The following is a 25,943-nucleotide window of genomic DNA, read 5'->3' on the forward strand; positions in this document are numbered from 1 at the left end:
ATATCTTTTTCAGGGTATCATCTTACTGCTTATTATATAAACTGTTTTCCATCTTTTTAAGCTTGTTTTTTGATATGTAAACAACTCCTAACCCACTAATTAAACTTCACAGATACTAAAACTTATGTGATCTTGTAGATACAAAGACATCATATAAGCCTAATAAATATACGTAAATAATAATAAATATAAATATATTAATTGGAAATCAGGCTGTAACAATGTGGCAGTTTTAGAGAATCACAAACCGAGCATTTTGATTCCAATCCCATGCATTACTCTGGCAGTCTAGGCCACCTAGAGTATAAAGCAGTGGTAACAAAAGTAATGATGAAGATTCACTGCAAATGAATACTATGAAGAATAGAAATGGAGGGGAAAAAAAAGGAAAGGAAGGAGGAGAGGGAGGGAGGAGTAAGGAGCAGAGAAGGGAGGGAGGGGAGGGAGGGACGGGGAGGGACCCAAACTACAAGCGGTTCCCTTTACTCTCAGTTCAGGTATCTTCTGAAGAGGACAGCAATTCAAGGGAAATCAAAGGCAGTTTCTAGAGAAATAGATTTCTTTGTTCTGACAAATTGAAAGACACTGTGTTGAAGGAAGCTTTTGCCAAGCACACCACATTGGATCTTCTGTCCAAGGCCATCATCAAGGTCAGGTTAATGGCTGGGCTTCTGAAAAATGTGGCCTTAGTGAAATCTAGAAGGAGTCCTAATGCTCTTTCCAACAGCCACATAAATAACCAAGAGGCATGTGGCACAGTGGGTTTCTGTCTTACTCTGGCCAGTCACTGGTATTATAACTTTTGGCAATTCCTTTAACCATTTGGAGCTTCACTTTTAACATGTAGAGGTGACAAGCAGACATGGAGTGAAATTCCAGGTTCATCTCTTATTACTGTATGATTTTAGGAAAGTTATATAACTCCTATGAATTTCTTTCTTCAGCTATAAGATGTGAATAAGACATAAAAAGATCATTCAGAAGTAGCCTGACTTAAAAAAAAAAGGACATAATGTATGATTCTATTTATATAAAGCTGTGGAAAATGCCAACCAATCTACAGTGACAGAGAGTAGATCAATGGTTGCTTGGGGAGCTGGGAAGCAGGGAGGGGTGGGGAACAAAGAGACCTCTCAGGTGGTGGATCTGCCCCCATCCTGATTTGGTGCTTGTTTCACGGGTGTATATGTATGCCAAAACATCAAATTATACATTAAACATTGTAAACATTTATTGTTTGTCAATTATGCCTCAATAAAGCTGTTTTTTTAAAAGGGTGAGAGAATTAAATGAGATAGTATGTGCAAAACAATTAGCACAGCATGTGGTACAAGTTAAAGTCTCCAGAAATATGGGCTCCTTTCCCCACTGATGTTAAAGGGCTATTTAAGATAGTACTGTGCTCCATAAACATCCATCAGTACTATAAACACTGAAATCTTCCCAGAAGTTTTATAGCTTGATAAATATTTTCAAAGAAAAATATGAGACAATATGAAAATATCTCTGTGGCTTTTTAAGGATATAATTTGGAGGCTTTCTTTCAAATCTTCATTGAAGCATATTTTCATTGTTGGAATCACATTACACATAGGACTTGAATGCCACTTTCCACTCCATGTTTTTAAGTAAAATGTCTTGCATGTTGTTTTTAATGGCTGCCTTGTAATTTTTTCAGTGGTAAGAATTCTGGATATATTTTAAAGATAGAGCTGCCAGGATTTGCTGACAGATTGAATGTGGGGCATGAGAGAAAGAGGACTCAGCGATGATGCTGAGGTTTCTGGCCTGAGCAATTAGAAGTTCAGTAAAGTGGACAGTTTTTGAGATGAGGAAGAGTGTGAAAAGGGCAGATTAGAGGGGAGGATGAGGAATTTAGTTTGGACAAGTTAGGTATCAAACATCAACATGGAGATGTGGAGTAGGCAGTTGGACTTGAGATTAGAGAGGAGGTCTGGCTGGAGATAAAAATTTGGGAGTCTCCAATATGAAGATGGGATTTAAAACCATGAGCTGGATGAGTTTTTCAAGGGCGTGAGTATAAATAAACAGAAGAGGTTCAACCGCTGAGTCATCGGGGCCATCTAGTGTCAGCAATCCTGGAGCTGAAGAGGAATCGGCAAAGGTGACAGAAAAGGAGTGTCAGGAGGGTGGAAATCCCAGAAGAGGTGGCTGTCCACAATGTTTATATGAGAGAATGCTGCTGGTCATTTAAGTAAGAGTGGCTATATCGAGGGCAATTTTGGTGGAGTGCTGTGAGCCAAGCTATAATTGGAATAGATTCAAAAGGTTATCATAAATAGAAATTTCTCCAAGGAAGATAATGGCCAATAAGCACATGAAAAGATGCTCAACATTAGTAGCTCTCAGGGAAAGACATATCAAAATGACAATGAGATACCACCTCACATCCGTAAGGATGGCTACAATCAAAAGAAAAATAAGTGTCGGTGGAATATGGAGCATTGCTTTTATAAAGGGGTAAATTTTTAGAGATTCTTGCACTGTCATTTTCCCTGATGTCTCAGTTAGCATTCCGGGTTTTATCTTCTCAGGAGTAGTTTATGTAAGAACGTTTACGATCTGTTTTGGTAAGACTCACCATGAAAGAATTTAAGTCTGGATATTTCTTCATGGAAAGATTTAAAATTACTGCTTTATTTGGTTTCACAACACAGGCTTTCTATTTTTTTTCTAGGTATTTGAAAATTTTCTCTAAGTTTTGAAATTCATTGGCATAAAATTATTCATAGTATTATACTCTTACCGTCTTTTAAATTTATAATGTATATGTGATTCTCATTTTACATCCTTAATATTATCTATTTGTGCATTATCTCTTTGCCCCCCCCCATAAATCCTGCCAGATGATTGTCTATTTTATTAATCTTTTTTTTCAAACTTTTGTTTGTTGGTCATCTCTATTGTAGTTTACTACATCATCTATTTCTGCTCCTTATTATCTACTTTCTTCTACTTGCCTTGAGGTTATTTTGTTATTCTTTTGCTAACCTTTTAGGTTGGATGCTTAGCTCACTAATTTTCCACATTTCTTCTTTTCTAAAAGAAGCATTTAATGTGACGAATTTCCCTCAAATATTACTTTCATTGCATCTCATACGTTTTGATATTTAAACTTTTATTATTGCTTAGTTCTAAATATTTTCAACTTTCAATTATGGCTTTGACCCATGATTTACTAAAGAGCATGCATTTAATTTCCAAAGTTAATTTTCAAAGTCTCACTTGTCATTTTATTATTGGTATTTGAATTAACTGCATTGCAATTAGAAAATGTCATCTGCATAGTACTGATTCTATAAGATGTGTTGAGTCATGCTTCATGACTAGGCACTTAATCAATGTTTATAAATGCTCCATGAATGCTTGAGAAGAATGCACATTTTAAAATTGTTGGGTACAGAGTTTTATATACGACCATTAGATTAAGACTGTTTTATTGTGGTATTCAGTTTTGTTTTTTAATCTTCTATATGTCAGAAGCTCAGCCAGCTGAGCTGGGGGAGAGAGAGAGAGAGAGAGAGAGAGAGAGAGAGGGAGGGAGGGAGGGGAGTGAGCTGCCAGGTGTCAGAGTAGCTGATGAAAACAAGCCAAAAATGAAAGGGCTTAACCACTTACTGCTTTGGAACAAGCAAGTAGCTAAACTGCAGAAAGTGCAGACTCCTTCTGTTCCGCTTTCCCCCAGGAAAGTACACACTGGTCCAGGTCAGCTGATCAGTGATGTGGGGATCAGCTCACTGTTGAGGGAGCCCTGGAACAAAAGACACCAATAGTTTTATGGCCCCTGGGGTCGGGGCTGAGGGCAGGGGGGAAGGATGAGGCGTGGAAAAGTACTGAGTAAGCCTGGGCAAAGGTGCCTTTGACGGTTCCCCTCTGCTCCCCATAAGGAGGCCTCAGCCCAGGCACCTGAGGAAGAGATCTGCCCAAGGCTTAGATAAAAGCTTAGAAATAAAGGTTCTGGGAGTAGGAATGCAAGTATGCCAAAGAGCATGATTGGCCAAAGGGGCCTGAGTCCTTGCCTGCAAGTCCTCTCAGAGGCTGCAATGCATTGGCTGTACCCCAAATCTGATGTAGGCCTCTTCCCCAAGAGGCCTGCCAGGTAAAACTTTTGTAACTGCCTGTGATCAGACCTGAAAAAAACCACACATAGGTTTTAACCAGGTACCATACTCTTCGCTATATTGTCAGTTTGACTTATAAATAATTAAGGAAGGTGGGTACATGGTAATGATGGATTTATCCATTCTCCCCTGCAGTCCTATCAAATTTTGTTTTACACATTTGAGGCTACTTTATTAGGAGCATGCAACTTTTGAATTGTTGTATCTTCCTGATGAATTAAATAATCATAATGATACCCTTATCTCTAATCATGCTTTTGCTTAACAATCCATTATGTGGATATTAATATAGTTACACCAGGTTTTCTTGGTTAATAATTTTGCTGGAAAACTTTTCCCCTTCCTTTTACTTTTGATCTTGCCATATCCTTATGCCGTAGGCATGTCTCTTAAAAATAGCACGTATCTAGATTTAAACAATCTAATTTGATAAAATGTAAGTTTAGTCCATTTACATTTAATATGATTTTTAAATTTGGACTTTTTTCTACTTTTCTCTCTCTTACCTTATTATTCCTATTTGTCCTGGATTTTCTATGCTTTTTTTCCTCTTATCCTGCCTTTTGGGGGGGGGGGGTGATTGTGTTTCTTCCCTTCTCCTATTTAGCTCTAATTGTTTGGATTTATATGTTTTTTCCTTTTCTTTATCAATTGCCCTTGAGACAACTTAACAAAGCCTAAAGTTAAATAATTCCTTAACCTCTGCCAGAACAATAAAGAACCTGTGAATACATTCACTCTCCTTGCACTTCCTCACATCGTATATATTATTATGCAAAATCGTATTTTAGCATTATTCTATTCATTTGGATTTACATATATGCTTCCACTGAATATTATTATTATTATTATTATTATTATTATTTTTGCGTACGCGGGCCTCTCACTGTTGTGGCCTCTCCCGTTGCTGAGCACAGGTTCCGGATGCGCAGGCTCAGCGGCCATGGCTCACGGGCCCAGCCGCTCTGCGGCATGTGGGATCTTCCCAGACCGGGGCACGAACCCGTATCCCCTGCATCAGCAGGCGGACTCTCAACCACTGCGCCACCAGGGAAGCCCCACTGAATATTATTTTAATCCCTTTTCTTAGACCATCGACTGGATCATTTTTTCTTCTTTAATTACATCTTTTAGAAGTTACTTGTTTGTACAACTCTCTAAGTAGTAAACTCAGCTTATGTTTATATGTAAATTTTTTTCACCTTTGTTTTTGAAAGATAGTTTTGCTGAATACGAAATTCAAGGATGACTGTTATTTTCTCTCAACACATTGGAGATATTATTCCATTGTCTCCTGGCTTCCTTGGTTGCTTTTGAGGAGACCGATGTCATTTTCATTTATGCTTTCTTTGTGGCTGATTCTAAAATCTTTCTTTGTTCTTGGTGTTCTGCAGTTTCACTACTTATATCTAAGCATGTATTCCTTTTAGGGATACATTGTGTTTCTTTAATTTGCCCTTTCTGAGATACAGTGTACTGCCCACTCTGCTTAAATGACTGAGGTCCTCTTACTGAGATAGGCATAAGTCTCCATTCTGGTCAGTTCTCACAAGGGCAGTTTTTAAGGAGTAGTGGGCTGCTGGTGAAAGTTTGGTAGCTGATAAAAAGAAACAAACAGGGTATAAACTCAAAATGGATTAAAGACCTAAATGTAAGACCAGATACTATAAAACCCTTAGATGAAAACACGGGTAGAACACTTTTTGACATAAATCGCAGCAATTATCTTTTTGGATCCACCTCCTAGAGTAATGGAAATAAAAACAAAAACAAACAAATGGGACCTAATGAAACTTAAAAGGTTTTGCACAGCAAAGGAAACCATCCACAAAACGAAAAGACAACCCATAGAATGGGAGAAAATATTTGCTAATGATCTGACTGACAAGGGATTAATCTCCAAAATATACAAACAGCTCATGCAGCTCAATATCAGAAAACAAAGAACCCAATCAAATAATGGGCAGAAGATCTAAACAGACATTTCTCCAAAAAAGACATACAAATGGCCAAAAAGCACATGAAGAGCTGCTCAACATTACTAATTATTAGAGAAATGCAAATCAAAGCTACAATGAGGTATCACCTCACACCAGTCAGAATAGCCATCATCAAGAAGTCTACAAACAAGAAATGCTGGAGAGGGTGTAGAAAAAAGGGAACCCTCCTACACTGCTGGTGGGAACGTAAATTGGTGCAGCCACCAATGTAAATTGGTGCGTGCTGCAACTAGAGAGCCCGTGCACTACAACTACTGAGCCCATGTGCTCTGAAGCCCGTGTGCCACAACTGGAGAGCCCACGCGCTGCAACTAGAGAAGGCTGCATGCTGCAAGGAAGAGCCTGCGAGCTGCAATGAAAGATCCCATGTGCAGCAACTAAGACCCAACACAGCCAAATAAATAAATAAATAGAATATTTAAAAAAAAACTTATAAATAGAGCTACCATATGATCTAGCAATCCCATACCTGGGCATACGTCTGGAGAAAACCATACTTTGGAAAGATACATACACCCCAATGTTCGTAGCAGCACTATTTACAATAGCTAAGACGTGTAAGCAAACTACACATCCATTGACAGATGAATGGATAAAGAAGATGTGGTACATATATACAATGGAATATTACTCAGCCATAAAAAGAATGAAATAATGCCATTTGCAGCAACATGGATTGACCTAGAGATTATCATACTAAGTAAAGTCAGATAGAGAAAGACAAATATCATATGATACCATTTATATGTGGAGTCTAAAAAAATGATACAAATGAACTAATTTACAAAACAAAAACAGACTCACAGACTTAGAAAACAAACTTATGGTTACCAAAGGGGAAAGGTTGGAGGAGGTATAAATTAGGAGTTTGGTATTAACGTATACACACTACTATATATAAAATAGATAATCAACAAGGACCTACTCTATAGCACAGGGAACTCTACTCAATATTCTGTAATAACCTAAATGGGAAGAGAATCTGAAAAAGAATAGATATATGTGTATGTATAACTGAATCACTTTGCTGTATACTGGAAACTAACACAACATTGTATATCAACTATACTCCAATATAAAAGAAAAAAGAAAAAACCAGGGTATCTGCTTCTGGCATTAAGGCTGACCCAGTGCTCTAAGGGGCTCTTCCATGGAAGGTCTACTAATACAGTGCATAGGACACACTGTTTGAAATGCTGTCTGTCTCACAAGAAGCAAAGGAGTTCTCCAGTGACAACCTCCCTTCCTCCTCCTCGCCCTCAACGATCCCCCAAAAGAAAATAGACTTGAGCTGGGATCTAAGAAAGCAGTATAGAGTTGGGACTGGAACAGTGGGCAGCCAAGTTAGAAGGAAGAGGATAATAAATGTCGATAGCAACAGTATACAGATGGCCAAGTACTAGAAGGAATATGCGGAGAAATGAAAAGGTAAATTTCTTAGGGTAGTGAATTTATGTATGGGTTGAGTTTATTTTTTTAATTGCTTCACGTTCTTAGGCCACTGAAGCTAAATGTCTAGGTAAGACCAAGACACTAGACATCTATAAATTGATCTATTTACTCAAAGGATTCTGGAAAAATCCAGTTCTAAGACCTAACCTTGGTTAGGTCTTAGAACTCAGCAGTGTTCTCAGGAAGACATTTCCTGGTATGTTTATAGATTTAAATTTTTTCTACTTATCATATTCCTCATATACTAATCTCCTGGTAAAAGGATATATGTAACAAACAGCTCAGAAGCACACTTCAGAAACCAATTTTAACTGATAAATCTTGTTTATTATATCCTAGTTACATCAAATAGGGCTAATGGCTAAAATCAAGGAATTAGAGATGAAAGTAGACGTAACCCAAATTTTTATATGATTTGGTCTATATATCTTTTATTTTCTGCTGCTTAAGGTCCTTGGGATGCTAGAATTGGGAGAAATTGTAGTGTTCCTGTAACACTCATTTCACTGTTGAGGAAACTGGGATGTAAAGAAGTTAATTAAACTGCCTGTGTTCACATTTTGGATGGCTGATCTGGGTCCACCAAAGCCCTCTGATTTCCAACTTCACAGCTCCACAAGAAATAGTAACTGAGGGACAGTAGGGCAGGATCTCTATTTCACCTGTCCTGAGAACACCTCTCATTATCTGCTACCAGTTGCCAGCTGTGTCATATTTCTCCTATGTCCTCAAGCCCTTTCTCTATACCTTAGAAACATAAGGCATTTATTTTTCACTGTGGACAGTACATGCTGCTAGCCGTCCTGAACACGAGTTGATTGTGAAGAACGTGATAAAAACCAGAACCGGTGTTTCCTTGTGTCTAAGATGTACTTGTTTTCACGTTTAAACATTTTTGAAAAGAGAGATGCCTTACAACTGATAAATACATTTGATGCACAGGATCTGCCCCCTTCTCCCCACAAAAGGAGCTCTTAAATTGATCATTATCTTAAAATTGACGACGTTTAAAAGCCCAGGAAACATGGTCTATGCCTTATAGCTGTCATCTGCTAACCTCACCCCCAAACCAGGTAAGCGTAGTATAGTGTCTGACACATAGTAGGTGCTCAAAAATATGTGTTGAATAAATACATGACTATATGAAGTAAGGTATAAATCCATGAGGACATGCACTCTCCTCTCTCACATTTATCTTTCTTCCTTCCGACATATTTGTAGATACCCAGTTAATGAACCGCTTTTAGGAAACAGTAAGAAAATTGACTTTACCATGGGAACTAAGTGCGGTAATTTCTCTGCATTATATGTAATTTTTTATTGTGTTATTTTTAACTTTAAAATATCTGGATGTCAGAACCTTGCTTCTGGGGAAACTCTATTGACAGGGGAATTGCCAAGTAATTTTTTTAAATGTTGAGGAAGTACTCTGTCAATAATTTATGTGCTAATTATAAATTCAAACTAGACTCTCAGACCTCAAAGTGAGCCACGCTTATCAGAGTTGGGTGACCTGCTCTGGCCCTAGACACTGGGGAAGTCATTTAAGTTCCTTTTTCTCAGAGGTTGATCTTCATACTTACTATGACTTACTATGACTAAGGCGGTAAGGCTGGCCCTTAGATGGAAGTAGGCAGGACAGCTGAACATGCACAAGTTTTTGAATCAAATAAACTTGGGTTGAAACCCAGACTCAGACACTTAGTAGCTGTGTGACTTTAGCAATTTCAACAGTCTCTCTGAGGCCTCAGTTTACTTACCCGCAAAATCAAGGTAGAAGTATGAATATCAGAGGATTTGTCTGAGGATTCAATGGGGATGACAAATACAATGTCCTTTGTATAACAAAAAAGGCTAGTGCTCTTTCCGTCCTCATCTCCCTCCTTGGGTAACTTCTGATTTCAGGCAGAAATACCCACTTCTCAAAATATTTGGGGAGCACTGCTTCAGTGCTTGAGTCGCCTGTCTTCACAAAGACACTGTATACTCTACCCCTTCAACTAGTAACAGTCTTTTGTCATTAGAGGTTTCCTATCTTTGAGATTTATGACTGACTCCTATTTTTTTTTGCAATATCCTTATAGACCAATAATACTATTTGCTTAGTATATGTTAGACCTGCCCAAAGATTTAACAGCTGTGAAATCACAAACTTGTTTTAATTATACACACGTACAAGAACACACAGCTTTTATGATGTGCATTAAAACAAATAACTATTACATGTTTGTGATTCACCTAAAATCATCTCATGTACTTCTACTGGTATGCCTGCAGTATAGCAATGCAGGAGTCCACAACTACTTTAGGCATTTTAAGTAGAATGGAATTTAATACAGGGAATTAGGTGCTTACAAAACCACTGGGAGTGCTGGAGAAAAAACTTTGTGGGCTGAGCCTTCAGGATTGACTCCCATATACTGTAGGACTGTTCTACCAAGGACGTTTGAATATATCTGTCTTATTAGTTATCAGAATTTAAAAAAGGTTGGTTTCTAAAGGGTCAATCCCAAATCTTATTGCTAAAAAACAAAACAAAACAAAAAAACCACTTATGATAAAAATCCTATTCCTGGTGAATCAGAAATGGCATCTTTATTTATGAAGGACAACTTATCCACTCATTGATTTTGTTTTTCTGCCTCTAACAGGTCTACTCCATATTTACCCTGCGTATTTGATTTTTTAAAAAATGGTTTTCCTTCTGATCTTTGTGTATTCACTGTTAATGTTTATAAACAAAATGTCGTGGACTTGTTTTTCACTTGATATTTTCCACATTATTACATACCTTTACAACCACAGAATCAAGAAAAAAGTGACTATAAAGACCAACTGTACTATGATAATTGATGTGCAGAGCTTCATACATATCCCTACTGAATTTTTAACACCTTTGCTAAGATAACATTCACCCATTTAAAGTTTTTTGGTATATTCATAGGGGTGTACAACTATCACCAAAATCTCTATTAAATTTCATCATTTAATTTTTAACTCATTTTTCTGAATCTCACGACTCTGCCATTTAGTTTGCTTATTCTCGCTTGCATGTGCTCTCTCCCTCTCTCTCTCTGCTCCAATAAAACTGCACAAGACAGGACTAGAACCATTGTTGGGTGGCTACAGGTTGAGATTACTTCATTCAGCAGCACTTCTTTTTTAAAGGTAGAGTAATTTAATAAGCTATAAAACCACCTCAACTTTAATATCAATTGATGTCAACCCAGGCAGCATGAAGAAAGAAAACAATGAGAAGTGTTCTACCAGTCCATCTAGCTAGTAAGCCCAAAAGAAAAGGAGATAAGTGTTGGCAGACATAACGTCTTCAAAATGCAAGCATTCTATTTTTTCAAAGAATTCACTACTTATGAGTCCTAGAATTTGGCTAATGATTGATATCGAATCTCCTGGTCTACAGTTTCAGTGATACATTCTCCCCTGGCTCTCCCCTCCTTTTTAAAAAAATGATCAGGATACAGGTTGTTCATGTCTAGTCTCTGGCATCTTCTTGTAAGCAGGGAGCTGTTTTATTCATTGCTCTGATGCTTCCTGGCACATAGTAGGCCCTCAATATATATATATTAGTTGAGTGAATGAGTGACTACCTTTAACGAAGATTTCTGAAAGTGTTATCATTACTTCTTTTTTAATTAATTAATCTTTGGCCACGTTGGGTCTTTGTGGCTACGCACGGGCTTTCTCTAGTTGTGGCGAGCGGGGGCTACTCTTTGTTGCAGTACGCAGGCTTCTCATTGTGGTGGCTTCTCTTGTTGCGGAGCATGGGCTCTAGGCATGCAGGCTTCAGTAGTTGTGGCATGTGGGCTCAGTAGTTGTGTCTCATGGGCTCTAGAGTGCAGGCGCAGTAGTTGTGGCGCACGGGCTTAGTTGCTCCGTGGCATGTGGGATCTTCCCAGACCAGGGCTGGAACCTGCGTCCCCTACATTGGCAGGTGGATTCCTAACCACTGTGCCACCAGGGAAGTCCCTCATTACTTCTTTTTAAAAAATTTTACTGAAGTGTAGTTGATCTACAACGTTATGTTAGTTATCATTATTTCTTTTACTATTTATTTTGGCAATAACTGTAAACTGCTAACTTCTACAGGTCCATCAGGCCTTATATTAAATGTCACTTCCTTCAGGAAGTCCTTCCGATTCCCTACGCTAAGCGTTCCCGAACTCTACTCCCTCTCACACCACTCTTATTACTGATAAGAGCTCAATGACAGAAGTTACTTTGTTCACCTTTGTATCCCCATTACAAAGTAGGTGCTTAATCGGTACTTATTGAAAAAATGAAGTAAATTAGGATGTAATTTGTCTCAGTCTTAAAGGCAAGAACTCATTCAACATAGCCAGGTATTCTTGTACTACTATTCACTTGTCAAGACTTTCAAGTCTTCTATTTTTTTTTTTTTCAGAGAGCGATGCTTTGGATTTTTTTTTTAATTAGTTAATTTATTTTTTGGCTGTGTTGGGTCTTTGTTTCCGTGCAAGGGCTTTCTCTAGTTGCGGCACGCCGGGGCCACTCTTCATCGCGGTGCGCCGGCTTCTCCCTATCGCGGCCTCTTTTTGCGGAGCACAGGCTCCAAATGCGCAGGCTCAGTAGCTGTGGCTCACGGGCCTAGTTGCTCCGCGGCATGTGGGATCTTCCCAGACCAGGGCTCGAACCCGTGTCCCCTGCATTAGCAGGCAGATTCTCAACCACTGCGCCACCAGGGAAGCCTAAGTCTTCTATTTTTAAAGAAATAACTTTAGTGAGGCATAATTTACATACCACAAAATTCATCCATTAAGTTCTCCTTACTAATGTCTTTTCCTCTCTCATGTTCTGTGTGAAGGTCATTTTTCTGATGGTAAAAATGGGAAGAAAATAGAAGTGGAATGTAGTGGAATTCTGGATAGAGAATGGGCTCCTTGAGCCCAATTTACTAGGGTTTGCTTCTCAGTTTTACTTTTCAGTTGTGATCTTAAAGCAAATTAACCTCTCTAAGCCACAGATTCTGAGCTGTAAAACTGCACTACGAAGAGTTTCTTCATTGGCTTCTCTAAGGGTTGTGAGATGACATGCAAAAGATCTGATCCACAGTAGAGGTAATAACTCAAAAACAGCAGATCCCCTCCCTTCTCTATGTCATCTTTTAACCTTGGATCCCCTAAACAGTAAGTCTATTCTTTCACCATCATCATTATCTTGTTCTGAGCATAAGTGAAAAAATACCCAACCTTCTTCTTTTCTTAGGATTCAGCAAGCCCCACTTCATTCTGAGGTTTTGTCTTCCTGCACTATTCTTACAGATTTTGTTCCACTTTTTATTCATTCTTAGGCATATGCTATTTGTCTCCATCTTTTGAATATGCTGGTAGAAAAAAACCCAAACCCCACCTGAGATCATTAGAGAACAGTGGTTTTTAAAGTTGCCATTACCTTTCTTCTTCACTGGGAGTATTCTATTGTGAACTTAATGTTTTATTTTTCAAAGCCTCCCATTCCTTGAAAAAAGTGCGTTTCCTTTTACAGTCTCTCATCTTGAAATTATACCTGTCTTTTTCCCTGGATATGTTTCCTAAAGTCTCCGACAGCCTGCCTTCTCTGTGTGTCGTATTACAGCCACATCCCCCAGGTCTCTACCGCTTCCCCAAGACCAACCAATTCTTCCCTGGGAGTCACATTACATCAGCATCACTAATGCAATATGTGCTATATTACAGACTATGTTTTATTCTAGGCAGTCAATTAAAAACGAACCTCGGTGCTGGTTTGCTTTAACATGGAGGATGAATTATCTAAGGTCAAATGCAAACTGCTGCTAGATTTATATTCATATTAAATATATACCTGTTGAATTTGGGCTTTTTCTCAGTGCTTCAGAGACTCTAAGCTTTCAGGTAACTGGGATGGTCTTAAGTGTGGGTTTCCAGAAACTTCACAAAAAATCAGACTCCATCAAAAGGACTGCTCCACACGCTCAAGGAACACCCACCAACAAAACCCATCTCCACAACCACCAGATTATCTCACCAGCAAGTGAGACTGCAAGGTTTGGGGGCTTGGCCGTACCACTCCGCGCTGCGCAAGGGGGGGGTTTGTGCCCATTTGGCTGCGACTGACCGTTTCTCTTCGCTTGGTTTTGCCTCTGCTCCCCCTGCGCAGGCATCCAAAGTGCGTCAGGCCGGTGCTTTATAGCTGCAGCCTGGGCGTCTCCGCTCCCTGTTTTTCCTCTTCTCTGGGTTGTGCTTCTTGCTGTTGTTCGCGAAGATGCAGCTGAAGCCGATGGAGATTAACCCGGAGGTGAGCATCAGGTGTACTTTTACTCGGGGAGCGCGGGGCCGAGGGTCAGCCCTCACCAGCTAGCGGTATCAATGACTGCTTTTATCTTTGCATTTTTTTTCTTTGCATTTGCCTTCCAGATGCTGAACAAAGTGAGTGACGTCTCGGGCTGCCTCTGTCTCCCTCCCCCGGGAGCACTGAGGCGGAGGCGCCCACCGGCTCCGGCTGTTTCTCAGGGACCGAGCGGCGCCCTGCGCGCTCCGGAGGCGGCGGGGCTGGGGCGCGGCCGGGGTGCCCTCACTCTGCCCCTGCCTCGGGGGCGGCGGTGACTGTGAAACCGGTCAGAGGTGGGATGGAGGAGGCTACGCCCAGATGCTAGCCCCGGGCGTCGCGGGAGCCACGTGTGGGCCGCGCTTTGTGCTGTGTCATTGCGCTCGGCCTGGGTGGGGGGCGGGGCGGGGCCGGGCTCCTCCCAGGCCCAGGGAGAGGTGCGAGGATGCAGAGGCCGCCCCGCCTCCCCCGCTTCCCGGTAGGTGCCCGCCACTTGCCTGTCTCCGCGCCTGGCCGCCATGTTTTTTCCCCACAGGTGCTGGCCCGGCTAGGGGTTGCGGGCCAGTGGCGCTTCGAGGACGTGCTGGGACTGGAAGAGGAGTCTCTGGGCTCGGTGCCGGCGCCTGCCTGCGCCCTGTTGCTGCTCTTTCCTCTCACGGCCCAGGTAGGGCGTGGGGCCCGGGGTGCGCAGGCGCTGCGCGCGCTGCCCCTAGACCGGAGTGAGGCGTTGAGGACGGTGCAGGCTCTCCTCCCGTCCTGGCTTGGGCGCCCAGAGCTGGCACACTGCCCCTTCCTTGTGGCGGATGGAGGGAGGAACTCGCACTTTCATGGTACCTACTCACTGGGCTTCTGTTGTAACAGAGTTTATTGGCTGGTCGTTCATCCATCCAGTATTGCCTTGAATTTGGAGGAGAAGCAGTATCTCAGTTCCATCATCCCAATTATCCAGGAAGACAGTTCACCCTACTCATGAGTGCAGTTTGAACCTAGGCTTTTTGGCAGTTTGAGCCAAGGAATGGCTGGCTGGTTTTTCTCCTTTAACGGCTGTGACGTGTCGTTTTATTGTTTGGTTCTCAGACTCCCACCTTGCTGTAAAATGGAGGGGAATGGGCTTGCCTAAGCCACAAGAAAACAATAGGTTCTTTAATTTTCCACCTCTGCTGCCTGGGTCTTCAGTGGGTTCAGGGGTTTCTTCCCAACCCTCCACTCCCTACAACGTACACACTTGGTCTTTAGTTTCTCCAATGTGTTTTTCTAAAGCTTAATCATTTGTGTGTGGTTCCTGTGTGAGAACCTCCTTCTACCTCTCAATCTCTTTCCTCTCTGACCTTGTAGTTAAGTGAATAGGTGGGCATTAGACCAGTCTTGGGAATGCTTTTTCATTTCCCTTTAGATGGTCTTCCGCCTGCAAGTGTGCAAGTATATATGTACCTCAAAGGCTGAGCATCAGATATAAAAAGGTAGCTGGGGTAATTGTTGTCTTGGATGTGTGGAATCCCACTCATTAGCATGGTTTTGTCTATCTCCTATTGCTGCCACTCGACCCCTGATTGAGGAGTGGTTGAATTTTGCTTTAGTGAAACTTGGGGCATTAGTATATGCGGCATCGTTTCAAACAGTGAGCTAAACTGAAGCACCATCCTAATGCCGGGGGTTCTAGAAGCATCCTCAGCATAAACTAAGCCCTATGGGAAGTTCCAGGCATTCCTCCTAGTAAATGGGCTAAGTATTGTGGGTTAAAAACACTTATTAAAGCTATTAGGATAGTCCCACTGACACGTTTGTTATTGCCAAAGCCTTTATTTAGGTGAAAATGGAGTTCCCAAATAATTGCAAGTCAAATTAGCTTCCCTATTGATCAAATCAAGTGCAATGTTCTCTCTCTCATTTGAGCCTCTCCCAGAGGTTTCTTATTAGAGGAACCATGATGACTCGGAGGTTTTTGAGCAGCAGCGCTCAAAGGCGAGGCCTTGGGGAGGCAGTGGTGCAGCGCGTTTATCTTGCAAAAGCCCACTGCTCTCATTTTGCTGCATCAAGCAGATCTTGGTTAGTAGAACATTCTGGGTAGGATGTTTTATGTTTGAAAGAGCTCGATACTTTGTCTTTTCGCTCCAGTTCTATCAGATTTACTGAATGCCTGTTACGTGGCACAAAACACCTATTGGGCTAAATACTGAAGCAAATTCAAAGAAAAGTCGAGGTTTATAGGTTGACTTCCAAACAAGCTAATGTTAATTTAGAAAGCATCTAATTTTGTCTAAGAATATTATGAAATCCTAAATGGACTACTTCTAACACATTTTAAGGGATCATGAAATATTTACAGAAATGTTTGCATGCAAGAGCTCAAACAATCCTAAAGGATGATGCTATCCCATTACAAAAAAATTAAACCTTTCTAGAAAAGTGAAAATCCTTACCAGTCAATGAGTAGCTCAATTCAAGGATCCAGTAGGTAGATACATGATGCTAAAACTTCCTACGAGTTGGAGTTTAAGTTGATCTTGTGGGACAAGAGAGCTTATTCCTCTGATGGTACCACAGACAAGGCTTACTTCAGCAAGGCTGCTAGAACTAGAAATATATGTACTTCTCGGGTTCCGTACGGTTTATACCAGTAGTAAGAAATTAGTGTTTCTATAGCATCAGCACCCTGCTTTTAACTGAGCAGTCATACCTTTAAGGTCTTTAGAACTTGTTAGTGAAAGGGCCAGACAAGCCCACTATATTACTGTACAAAGAGATAATGCTTTGAGGAAACTAGTCTCAAATTGTGTAGTTGTCAAGGACAAACAAGAGTTACATCTTCTTGTAGGATGAGAAAGTTTTGTGAAATCACAGTCCAACACCCCAGACCAGTTGTCTTTCCTTCCTAAAAAAGGATGAGGGAATAGTTAATTTCTTTAAATTGCTCCTTTCTTTAGTTAAGTTTTGTATTGTTTTGTTTTTGAAGAGACATGTATTTGGGCAGAATAGAAGTAGAACTTCAAAGAATAGTGAGGTATAAACTAGCTGGTGTTCTTGGGCATTCAGCTGCCCAGCGCTTGATTGGAATGCCTGTGTGAAAGTCGTTAGTGTTAAAGGAAGAAAATAACGAACTTGTCTGTTTTTCTGACTTCAGCACGCCATCCATTTCAAGCTAAAAGGTTGCAGTGGTGTCTAGACAAAGTCTTGGGCAATGTCCAAGGCCGCTACTGCACTGCAGCATCAGGGTGGAGTGTCAGAACCCCACGGGCTGGCGTGGGCGTGGGTGGCAGACGGGCCATTCTCTGGGCACCAGCCAGCACCTAGATCCAAGGTTCCTGGTCACATTTCCCACTCTGTTTCCATTTAGGTGGTAGAACCCGCTGTGCTGCTGTCTGTTCTTTGCATTTTCATTTTGAGATGTAAAAGTGTTTTTTTGCACTCACAGCATGAGAACTTCAGGAAAAAACAGATTGAAGAGCTGAAGGGACAAGAAGTAAGTCCTAAGGTGTACTTCATGAAGCAGACCATTGGCAACTCCTGTGGAACCATCGGACTCATTCATGCAGTGGCCAATAATCAGGACAAACTGGAGTTCGGTGAGTGGGTTTTGAGGCCAGTCATCCTCTGGTTGACCTTTAATTAACTGTAATGCTTCCTTCCAACACCCCCAAGCCTCTATTTGGCAAAGCCATTGCCTTAGATTTTTTTGAAAATCTACTTATGCAGATAGAATCAGTGGGTGAATTCTCATCCTTCCTCCCTTTTGAGGAAGGGATGCGCATCCAAGAAGTATAATGTGGTTTCCTCCCCCTGGAGAGGCGGGGCGGGTGACAGTGCAGTTTTGAACTTGCCTCTCCGCCTGGGCTCTTCATGTGCAGATCCTCCTGCTGGTCTTGACAATTCTAAAGAATTAGAGATGCTGTTAAGGCATAAAATGCCAACCTTCGGGACCTTTCTTTAATGGTGCTGTGTCTCATAAGCAACAGGAGAACCAAAACAACCTAAAGCAGCAGGACACAGCGCGAAGTCCTGCAGGGAGGCCTCGCCGCAGGCTGGCACCTTGAGAGATCCATCTGTGAACAAAGCTGGGTCAGGAGTTTTTTTGTTTGTTTGTTTGTTTTTTTTTTTTTTTTTTTTTTGCGGTACACGGGCCTCTCACTGCTGTGGCCTCTCCCGTTGCGGAGCACAGGCTCCGGACGCGCAGGCTCAGCGGCCATGGCTCACGGGCCTAGCCGCTCCGCGGCATGTGGGATCTTCCCGGACCGGGGCACGAACCCGCGTCCCCTGCATCGGCAGGCGGACTCTCAACCACTGTGCCACCAGGGAAGCCCAGGGTCAGGAGTTTTAGCTCGCCTCCAGTGGATGCCATGGAGGATAGAGAAGAGATGAGTCTCAGCCCTTAAGTTGTCAGAAGTGCAAGTAACAGCATTGAAATATGTTAAAATACACGGCGTTGTGTATGATTTTGGCCAAGGGTCAGCAAGCTTTCTTAAAAGGCCAGAGAGTAAATCTTGTAGGCTTTGAGGGCCACATAATCTCCGCCCTTGTAGTGCAAGAGCAGCCATAGACAAGATGTAGAGCAGTGGATGTGGCTGTGTTCCAATAAAACTTTATTAGGTGGCAGTAGTCGGCCAACTCTTGATTTAGACAATGGATGGGGGTGGCTGAGAATTGAATAAGTTCAACTAACAGTCCATGCTGTTGCTTGTAGCAGGTCAAATACTTTTTTTTTTTAATTTAAACAAGGGAATTGTGGCCAAGATTCTACTCCTGGTATACTTCTGAAATTTAAAAAAAAAAAGGCTCGTCTGGCCACAAAGGTCCAGATCTTCTAGAAGTTGCTTTTTTCAAATATTGAGTGAGTCGTTAAAAAGTCGTAGTTTGATCCTTTTTATTTCTTCTGCAGTAAGTGTCATTTCTTTTAGAATACTGTGTTCCTGAGGTCACAGATACTGTAACTCTTCCATAAACATGGTCACAGTCACGGCTTAATCTGAGTCACAGCCCTCCTCATAAATTTGAGAGGATTCCTATAATTTCCAGATTTTCAGTGGTCCCCATTTAACACATTTGTTTAAGTTTCGAGCTGAAAGTTCAGATTGAGGTCTTTTGAAATACAAGTTGCTCTTGCATCCTAGATTCATCCACACTGAGCAATGACAAAATGCTTATGCCAACCATCAGCTAGTTAGCTGTCTCTAGGCCAGACTGTTAGGGTCTTTGTATTTCTATTTAAGATCTGTAGGTTGAAGTCTTTCTGGGTAACCATATTACTAAGATTGCATTTTCTACCCTGAAATAAAAGTCTTGGTTTGAGAACTGTTGATATTGATAGATTAGAATGTTATTGTTACATCATGTATGCAATAAACATTAACTGTGCATTGCTAAGTGCTGTAGATAAGAGCAATAGACAAGACAGTTCCTGCCTTTATGGCACTGAAAGTCTCACAAATACATGTTACCAGTGGATCAGTGCTGTAACAGAGATGGTAGGAGATCTGAGAGGTGAGGGTGAGGTGGAAGGTGGGGAGGGGTCAGGGGACAGGGAGGATGTGAGGAAGAGCTTGGCATGCTGGAGGAACTGAGAGTTCTCTGGCTTGAATGCAGTGAGAGGGGAGTGGTTGGAAAAATAGGCTGTGGAAGAGGCACCTCGCTCATCCACATCCTCAGAGGCCATGGTAAAAAGTCAGGTTTCCAAACGTGACAGACTATTGCAGTGGCTTAAGTCAGCAATAAATTGCAACCATTTGCATTAGACCGGTACTAACATATGCTTTTTTTTCTTTTCTCTCTTTTTTTTTTTAAAGAGGATGGGTCAGTTCTGAAACAGTTTCTTTCTGAAACAGAGAAGTTGTCCCCTGAAGACAGAGCAAAATGCTTTGAAAAGAATGAGGTAGGAAGAGAACTTCTAGAGCATCGATTTTCAATAACTCTGGAGGTTTTCTTGCTAACTATTCTCTGTTTTCTGCAGGCCATCCAGGCAGCCCATGATGCCGTGGCACAGGAAGGCCAGTGTCGGGTAAATACAAGTTAGAGCCAGGCTGTCCAGGTGTCACCCATGTTTCCCCAGAAATATGTGCAAGAACCTCTTACTGGAACACAGCACATATTTCCACCCAAGGCTGATGAATGCCAGCAAATTCTACCAGAATAATGCCTTGACCAGACCTGTTCATAGAAATGGCTCTTCAAAATATCTGATTGGCAGTTGACACAGTCTTGAGTAAATTCAGGCTGGTAGTGTTTTATATAGATCCAAATGGGTCTAATTGAGTAGCACCCGTCTTAATAACTGAACATTTCACATACTCTTCTCACAGTCTATTGGAGAGCAAGCTGGACCAACAAGGACGAAAAGTTTCTAGATGACTTAAATGTACCATTAATCTGAACACAGCCTTCAAGTCAACTGTTGATTAGATTGAAGTCAGTGATAGTGTCTATATAACTGCAGTTGACTCTGTCACATTCTAGTCTTGACCTTGGGTGAAGTACTTATCCTCTCTAAGCCTTAATTTCCTCCTCAGTAAAAACCAAGTGTTAGAGTTCTGAGAGTTACAGTATATCTACTTTAATGGTCTTAGAATAGTACCTAGTATATAAGAAAGAAATATTCGCTATAATCATTTAATATGTAGGCAGGTTGGTTCAAGCATATTTACTTAGAGAATTTATTTTTAACAAATTAAGTTCTGCTTATAAAATAATCATATTGCAAAATATGTGTATCAAATCAACAGGTTGTAGACCTTAAACTTACACAATGTTATGTCATTTATATCTTTTCTTCCAGCTTTATTTTTAAACGCAGTTTATAATACAATAAAAACTCATTTTCGAAAAAATATCTTGACTCTCTGCAGGTAGATGACAAAGTGAACTTTCATTTTATTCTGTTTAACAACGTGGATGGCCACCTCTATGAACTTGGTACGTCTCACTCCAGTTGTGGAATCTAATATAGATGCATGCCTTCTCTCAGACATAATTCCTCTCACAGGACTGGTGTGTGACTTTATGGCGGCACTTAGTATATCCGTTTATGAAGCCAGAACACTGAGGTATTCTCAAGGGGGCACTTAACCCTTTATCATACCCAGAGCACCTCCCTCAGGAACCTGGCCTGCGGGATGAATGGCTTTAGTTACAAACCAGTAAAGAGAACTGATCAGCCAGTTCAAAGTATACACGTTCAGATTTTCCCTTTCCACCTTCCACTGTAATAGCATCACCAGTATAAGGTCTCCACCGCCATCCTTTCCAGGCAAGGAATACTTTTGGAAGGAGGTAAATGCCTAAACACAACCTGGTCTGTGTAAAAAGAATTCAGACATGTCCATCTCTGTATTAAGAAGAGCCATCTCCTTTTAATGGAGGAAGACTTGCAGCTGTGTCATCTCAAGCCAAGATACTACCTATGGCAAGCAAGGGCAAAGAAAACTTGGGGCCGCTCAGCAGTCATTGAGGGGCAAATGAAATCTCAAGGATCCTTTTTCTTCCCTCCACCTTCCGTGTACCTCATAGACTGCTGACTTGCTTTGTGGTCCTTCCCAAGAGATGGGCACAAGCCCTCCTAGTAGGGTAGCTAGTCTGGCCTGGTGTGGTCTTGTGGTCTTGGTGCTTTAGACTAGAATTGCCTGGGGTGGATATCTAGGAACACTTGAACCTCATTTCCAGCCTGTTGCTTCATAACCAGCCTAACCTTTGTGGGAGTGGCAGTGGTATTTGGAAGAATCTAAAACTTGCCTTTAAGCTGGACAAGCACAGTAGACAGAAAACGTGCAGAGAAAATTGACATGCCTGGCTTTTTCGTTACAGATGGACGGATGCCTTTTCCGGTGAACCATGGCGCCAGTTCAGAGGGCTCACTGCTGCAGGTAGTCTTTGGAATCCATTTCCGCTAGGGCCCATATTTCTTGAGCCAGTTTGTCTATTCTAAAGTGCAAACCGTTTTCGGTACAGGCAGCGTCAGTCATCTGGGATGAGAGCAGTCTTTAGGGCTTAAAGATCATCTCAGTCATTCTGTTTGCTTTATTTTATAGCAAATAGTCTTAAACAGCATCCTTTAGAGCAGCCCTGCCTGATCTGTATTGCGTGCTGTCTTTAGCCCACAGTTAGATTTAGCCTGAAAGCCATTGTTTATTTCCTTGTGAGGTTAAGGTGACTGTTGTCCTCTTGTCAGATTACATCATAGCCAATGACTCAGACTCATGGAACAGCAACCCAAGCCTTTCCTAATCCCTCTCTGATGGCTGGATTTGGGTCAGTCTTGTAGGTAGCATACTATGGATTCTGGTTAGGCAGTTACCTCTGTGATTGTTTTCTTCCCACACGGTCGGTCCACTGTTCACAGGTCAAAGGAAGCAAATTCAAACCATGCCTGACCAGAACTTTAAGATCCAGGGTCACTGTGTAACCGTCCTGGTAAAAGTGACGGCAGAAATCTCTTAATTCTGAACACGAGTTGGTAGACTAGTCCTCTGCCCTCTAAAAAATGAATCTCTAGAGTTTAGTCAATTTGCTGTTAGAAAGGAAAATGGCTTAATTGTGATAAAATTTAAAATGATGTTGAGGTATAATTACTTCATTTGCTGTAATAACAGCTAAACTTTTTTGCGTGCTTCTTGTGTGTAGACGGCGGGGGGGGGGGGGGGGGGGGGGTTGGCAAACTTTTTCTGTGAAGAGCCAGGAAATATTTTAGGCTTTGTATAGCATATGGGCTCTGTTGCAGGTATTCATTTCTGCTGTGACAGCTCCAAAGCAGCCCCATAGGCAGTGTCTAAATGAATGTGTATGGCTGTGTTCCATTAAAACTTTATTAACAAAAACAGGCAGCAGGTTGGATTTGGCCCACAGGCTGCAGTTTGCTGACTCCATGCTAGATGCTGTTCTAAGTTAGTTACCTCTTTTATGGACTCCTTTTAATGATGCTCTGAGGTAGTTAGTATTACATTTTACAGATGAGGAAACGGAGGTGCAGAGGTAAGTGATGCCCAAGGTCAATGGCAAACTACAGAATCATGGTTCAAATCTAGACAGTCTGTCTCTAGAGTCTGTGCTCTTAGCCACCGTACAATACTACCTTTATAGTAGACCTGTCTTTGGAACATTGTAGACCTGATGACCTCAAGGTACTAGTGGACCAAATTATGCAGTCCTAGGAGGGACGGTCACTTTCTCTAGCCTTCTGTCACATACACCTGAGATCAGTCAGAGCTAATTCTTGGATATACCAGGGGTAAATGAGAATAGTGATATGGAATGAGAACTAGACCTAGAGAAACAGAATGGGGATTTGCATGAGAGTCAGGATTCACTTATGGGAGAGAATAAGAACAGGGGCAGAATTTCTGGGTATGACCTATTTGGAGGAAAGATTCTGGTCCATGTAATAAAGCTTCCTAGGTACATACCAACTCCTATCGAACACTGTCCTAATACAGGCACACCTCACATTGTGGGCTCAGTTCCAGACCGCTGCAGTAAAGCAGATATCACAATAAAGAGAAGTTTTGAGTTTTTTTGCTTCCTACTGCATATAAAAGTTATGTTTACACTATACTGTAGTCTGTTAAGTGTGCAATAGCATGTATAAAAAACCAATGTACATATCTTAATTTAAAATATTGTTAAAACAATGCTAACCATCATCTGAGTGTTCAGTGAGTCAGTCTTTTTGCAATAGTAACATCAAAGATCACTGATCACAGATCACCATAACAAATATAATAATAATGAAAAATTTGGAATATTATGAGAATTACCAAAATGTGACACAGACATGAAGTGAGCCAATGCTGCTGGAAAAGTGATGCTGATAGACTTGCTCCATGCAGGATTGCCACAAACCTTCAATTTGCCAAAAAAAAAAAAATGCAGTATCTGCAAAGCACAATGAAGTGAAGTGAAATAAAATGAGGTATACCTGTACCATAAAATGTGCTCTGCATAGGATACTTAAAACTGTTATGTGAGTAGAATTTATGAGGTGTGGGGAAGGTAAAACTTTTGTTGTTTTTAAAAAAACACCAGAATCACATTTTAAATTAATTGACTAGAAAATGGCATCTTTTTTTTTTACATCTTTATTGGAGTATAATTGCTTTACAATGGTGTGTTAGTTTCTGCTTTATAACAGAGTGAATCAGTTATACATATGTTCCCATATCTCTTCCCTCTTGCGTCTCCCTCCCTCCCACCCTCCTTATCCCACCCCTCCAGGCAGTCACAAAGCACCGAGCTGATCTCTCTGTGGAAAATAACATCTTAATTAGTGGAAATTCTTATCCTAAGTAAGGCTGGTTCTATACGGTTAGAGATGTTTTAGGTTGTCTAAACTGTATCCCGAATTAACTTGTTAAATTGGTGAGAAAGGCCATAAACTTAACCCAAGTATCCTAAACTTGAGTGAATTAGGTCACTGCTTATTGTCTATGTAGGAGATGGCTGTTGTCTTTACAGGCACACCCTTAACATTAATCAACAGCATGGGTCCTAAAGGAAAGTGGCTTTGGGGAAGGCAGGTCTGGGATATCAATATATTAAAAATTCTGATAGAATAAAATGTAGATGTTACTCTAGATCCTCTTCAGTTTTTCTAAGTGGTTCCAAAGCAGAAACAAAACCAGGGTGGGGTTGATGCTTTTTCAGGACCACAACTCATTATCAGGTTGGTGATTTTTAGGCCTTGGGAGCTGATGTTCTGTGACTGTTCTCTGTCATAGCATATCCACTGTCCTCTTGAAGGTCTCGTATTTAACATTGTTAGTGGGGCTTTCTTTGCACTGGACTTTTTACAAATTGAACAGTGATTGATATTCTGATCCCAAGGCATTTAAACCCCAGAATTTCTCAAGTAACATTGGGGTCAGTTTTCTATTCCCAATCTTTGTAATCTAGGTCTTAGAATTAGTAACACATGTCATTCCCTAAATATGTAGGAATCCATCACTTATCTGTACTTGGAATACCAGGTATTTGAACTTTAAGCCTGTTTTGTAAAATGTTTACTTGAAATAAATCTGTCTTTACTCTGGGAATTTCTGAGTTAGAACTTTTTCCTTATGGAAGAGAAATCAATTTTCTGTCTTTGGATTTGAGGGAAAGAGCACCAAGAGTATAGTTTTCTTGTCAAAACCAGGCACAAGGTGGCAGAAGCACAGAGCATTTGGTAGAAAGAATAAAGGAATCAAAGCTTCTGGAGCTGGATTTGTGATGTGGGTCCTTGTCTTTCCTATCACCTGATTTTTTTTTTTTTTTTTTTTTTGCGGTACGCGGGCCTCTCACTGTTGTGGCCTCTCCCGTTGCGGAGCATAGGCTCCAGACGCGCAGGCTCAGCAGCCATGGCTCATGGGCCCAGCCGCTCCGCGGCATGTAGGATCTTCCCGGACCGGGGCACGAATCCGTGTCCCCTGCATTGGCAGGCAGACTCTCAACCACTGCGCCACCAGGGAAGCCCTCATCACCTGATTTTTTTCCTCTTGCCTTAAGCCCTGGTTTTCAAGTTTATTGGGAGGTTTAAAGTGGGTCAGGGTGAACTTTGGGCATTAACAGACCTTACTAATACTTTCCCCTTGAAGCTTTCATTTTGAGCTGTTGCTGTTTAGACCTTAATTCATGACATTCCTCCTCCTCAGGACGCCGCCAAGGTCTGCAGAGAATTCACTGAGCGTGAGCAAGGGGAGGTCCGCTTCTCCGCCGTGGCCCTCTGCAAGGCAGCCTAATGCCTCGTGGGGGGGCACTTCGCTTTCTCCCCCCTTCCCTTCGTCGTGAAAGTATATCCCTACCTATGTGGTCTAAATGCTTCAGTACTTGTAGAGCATAGCTGTTCTCCTTCGGTTCCACAGATATGCACTTACCCTCAACTTCGCCCACGCACTAGCAGAGCTCCATCGAGCAAGTTTGGTGTCGCCCTCTGATGGCAAAGCATTCCCCTCATTGTATGTCTCAAACCTCAATATCTAATGCTTTAATGGCTACTTTGGTTTGTGTCTGTTAGCTAAGGCCTTGGATGTGGTTTGTCCTTAAAAGGAATAAAATTTTTCTGCTGATAAGA

The 25,943-nt window shown here is 41.4% G+C and overlaps 1 protein-coding gene and 1 long non-coding RNA gene across 3 annotated transcripts in view; one reads left to right on the plus strand and one right to left on the minus strand.

Annotated features, from left to right (window-relative positions):
* LOC141278775 (uncharacterized) overlaps positions 1-13,843 on the minus strand; it is a 27,187-nt gene extending 13,344 nt beyond the window's left edge. Inside the window, exons 1-2 of the long non-coding RNA XR_012331972.1 lie at positions 13,709-13,843; positions 3,640-3,772 (exon numbers count right to left, since the gene is read on the minus strand). This is a non-coding gene — a long non-coding RNA (uncharacterized lncRNA). The remainder of the gene's footprint in view (positions 1-3,639; positions 3,773-13,708) is intronic.
* On the plus strand, positions 13,750-25,943 carry UCHL1 (ubiquitin C-terminal hydrolase L1). Of its 2 annotated transcripts, XM_019928270.3 has the most exons (9): positions 13,750-13,888; positions 14,008-14,019; positions 14,454-14,582; positions 17,331-17,481; positions 19,696-19,781; positions 19,860-19,907; positions 20,752-20,818; positions 21,707-21,765; positions 25,525-25,943. In XM_019928270.3, the coding sequence occupies exons 1-9, from the start codon at positions 13,856-13,858 to the stop codon at positions 25,609-25,611; spliced, it is 672 nt and encodes a 223-aa protein (XP_019783829.1). In that variant the 5' UTR covers positions 13,750-13,855; the 3' UTR covers positions 25,612-25,943. The 2 variants fall into 2 exon arrangements, with proteins under 2 accessions (XP_019783829.1, XP_073661288.1); XM_073805187.1 differs by having other exon boundaries at positions 13,752-13,888; positions 14,008-14,582.

This window comes from Tursiops truncatus, chromosome 5, assembly GCF_011762595.2.
Source record: "Tursiops truncatus isolate mTurTru1 chromosome 5, mTurTru1.mat.Y, whole genome shotgun sequence".
NCBI lineage: Eukaryota > Metazoa > Chordata > Mammalia > Artiodactyla > Delphinidae > Tursiops > Tursiops truncatus.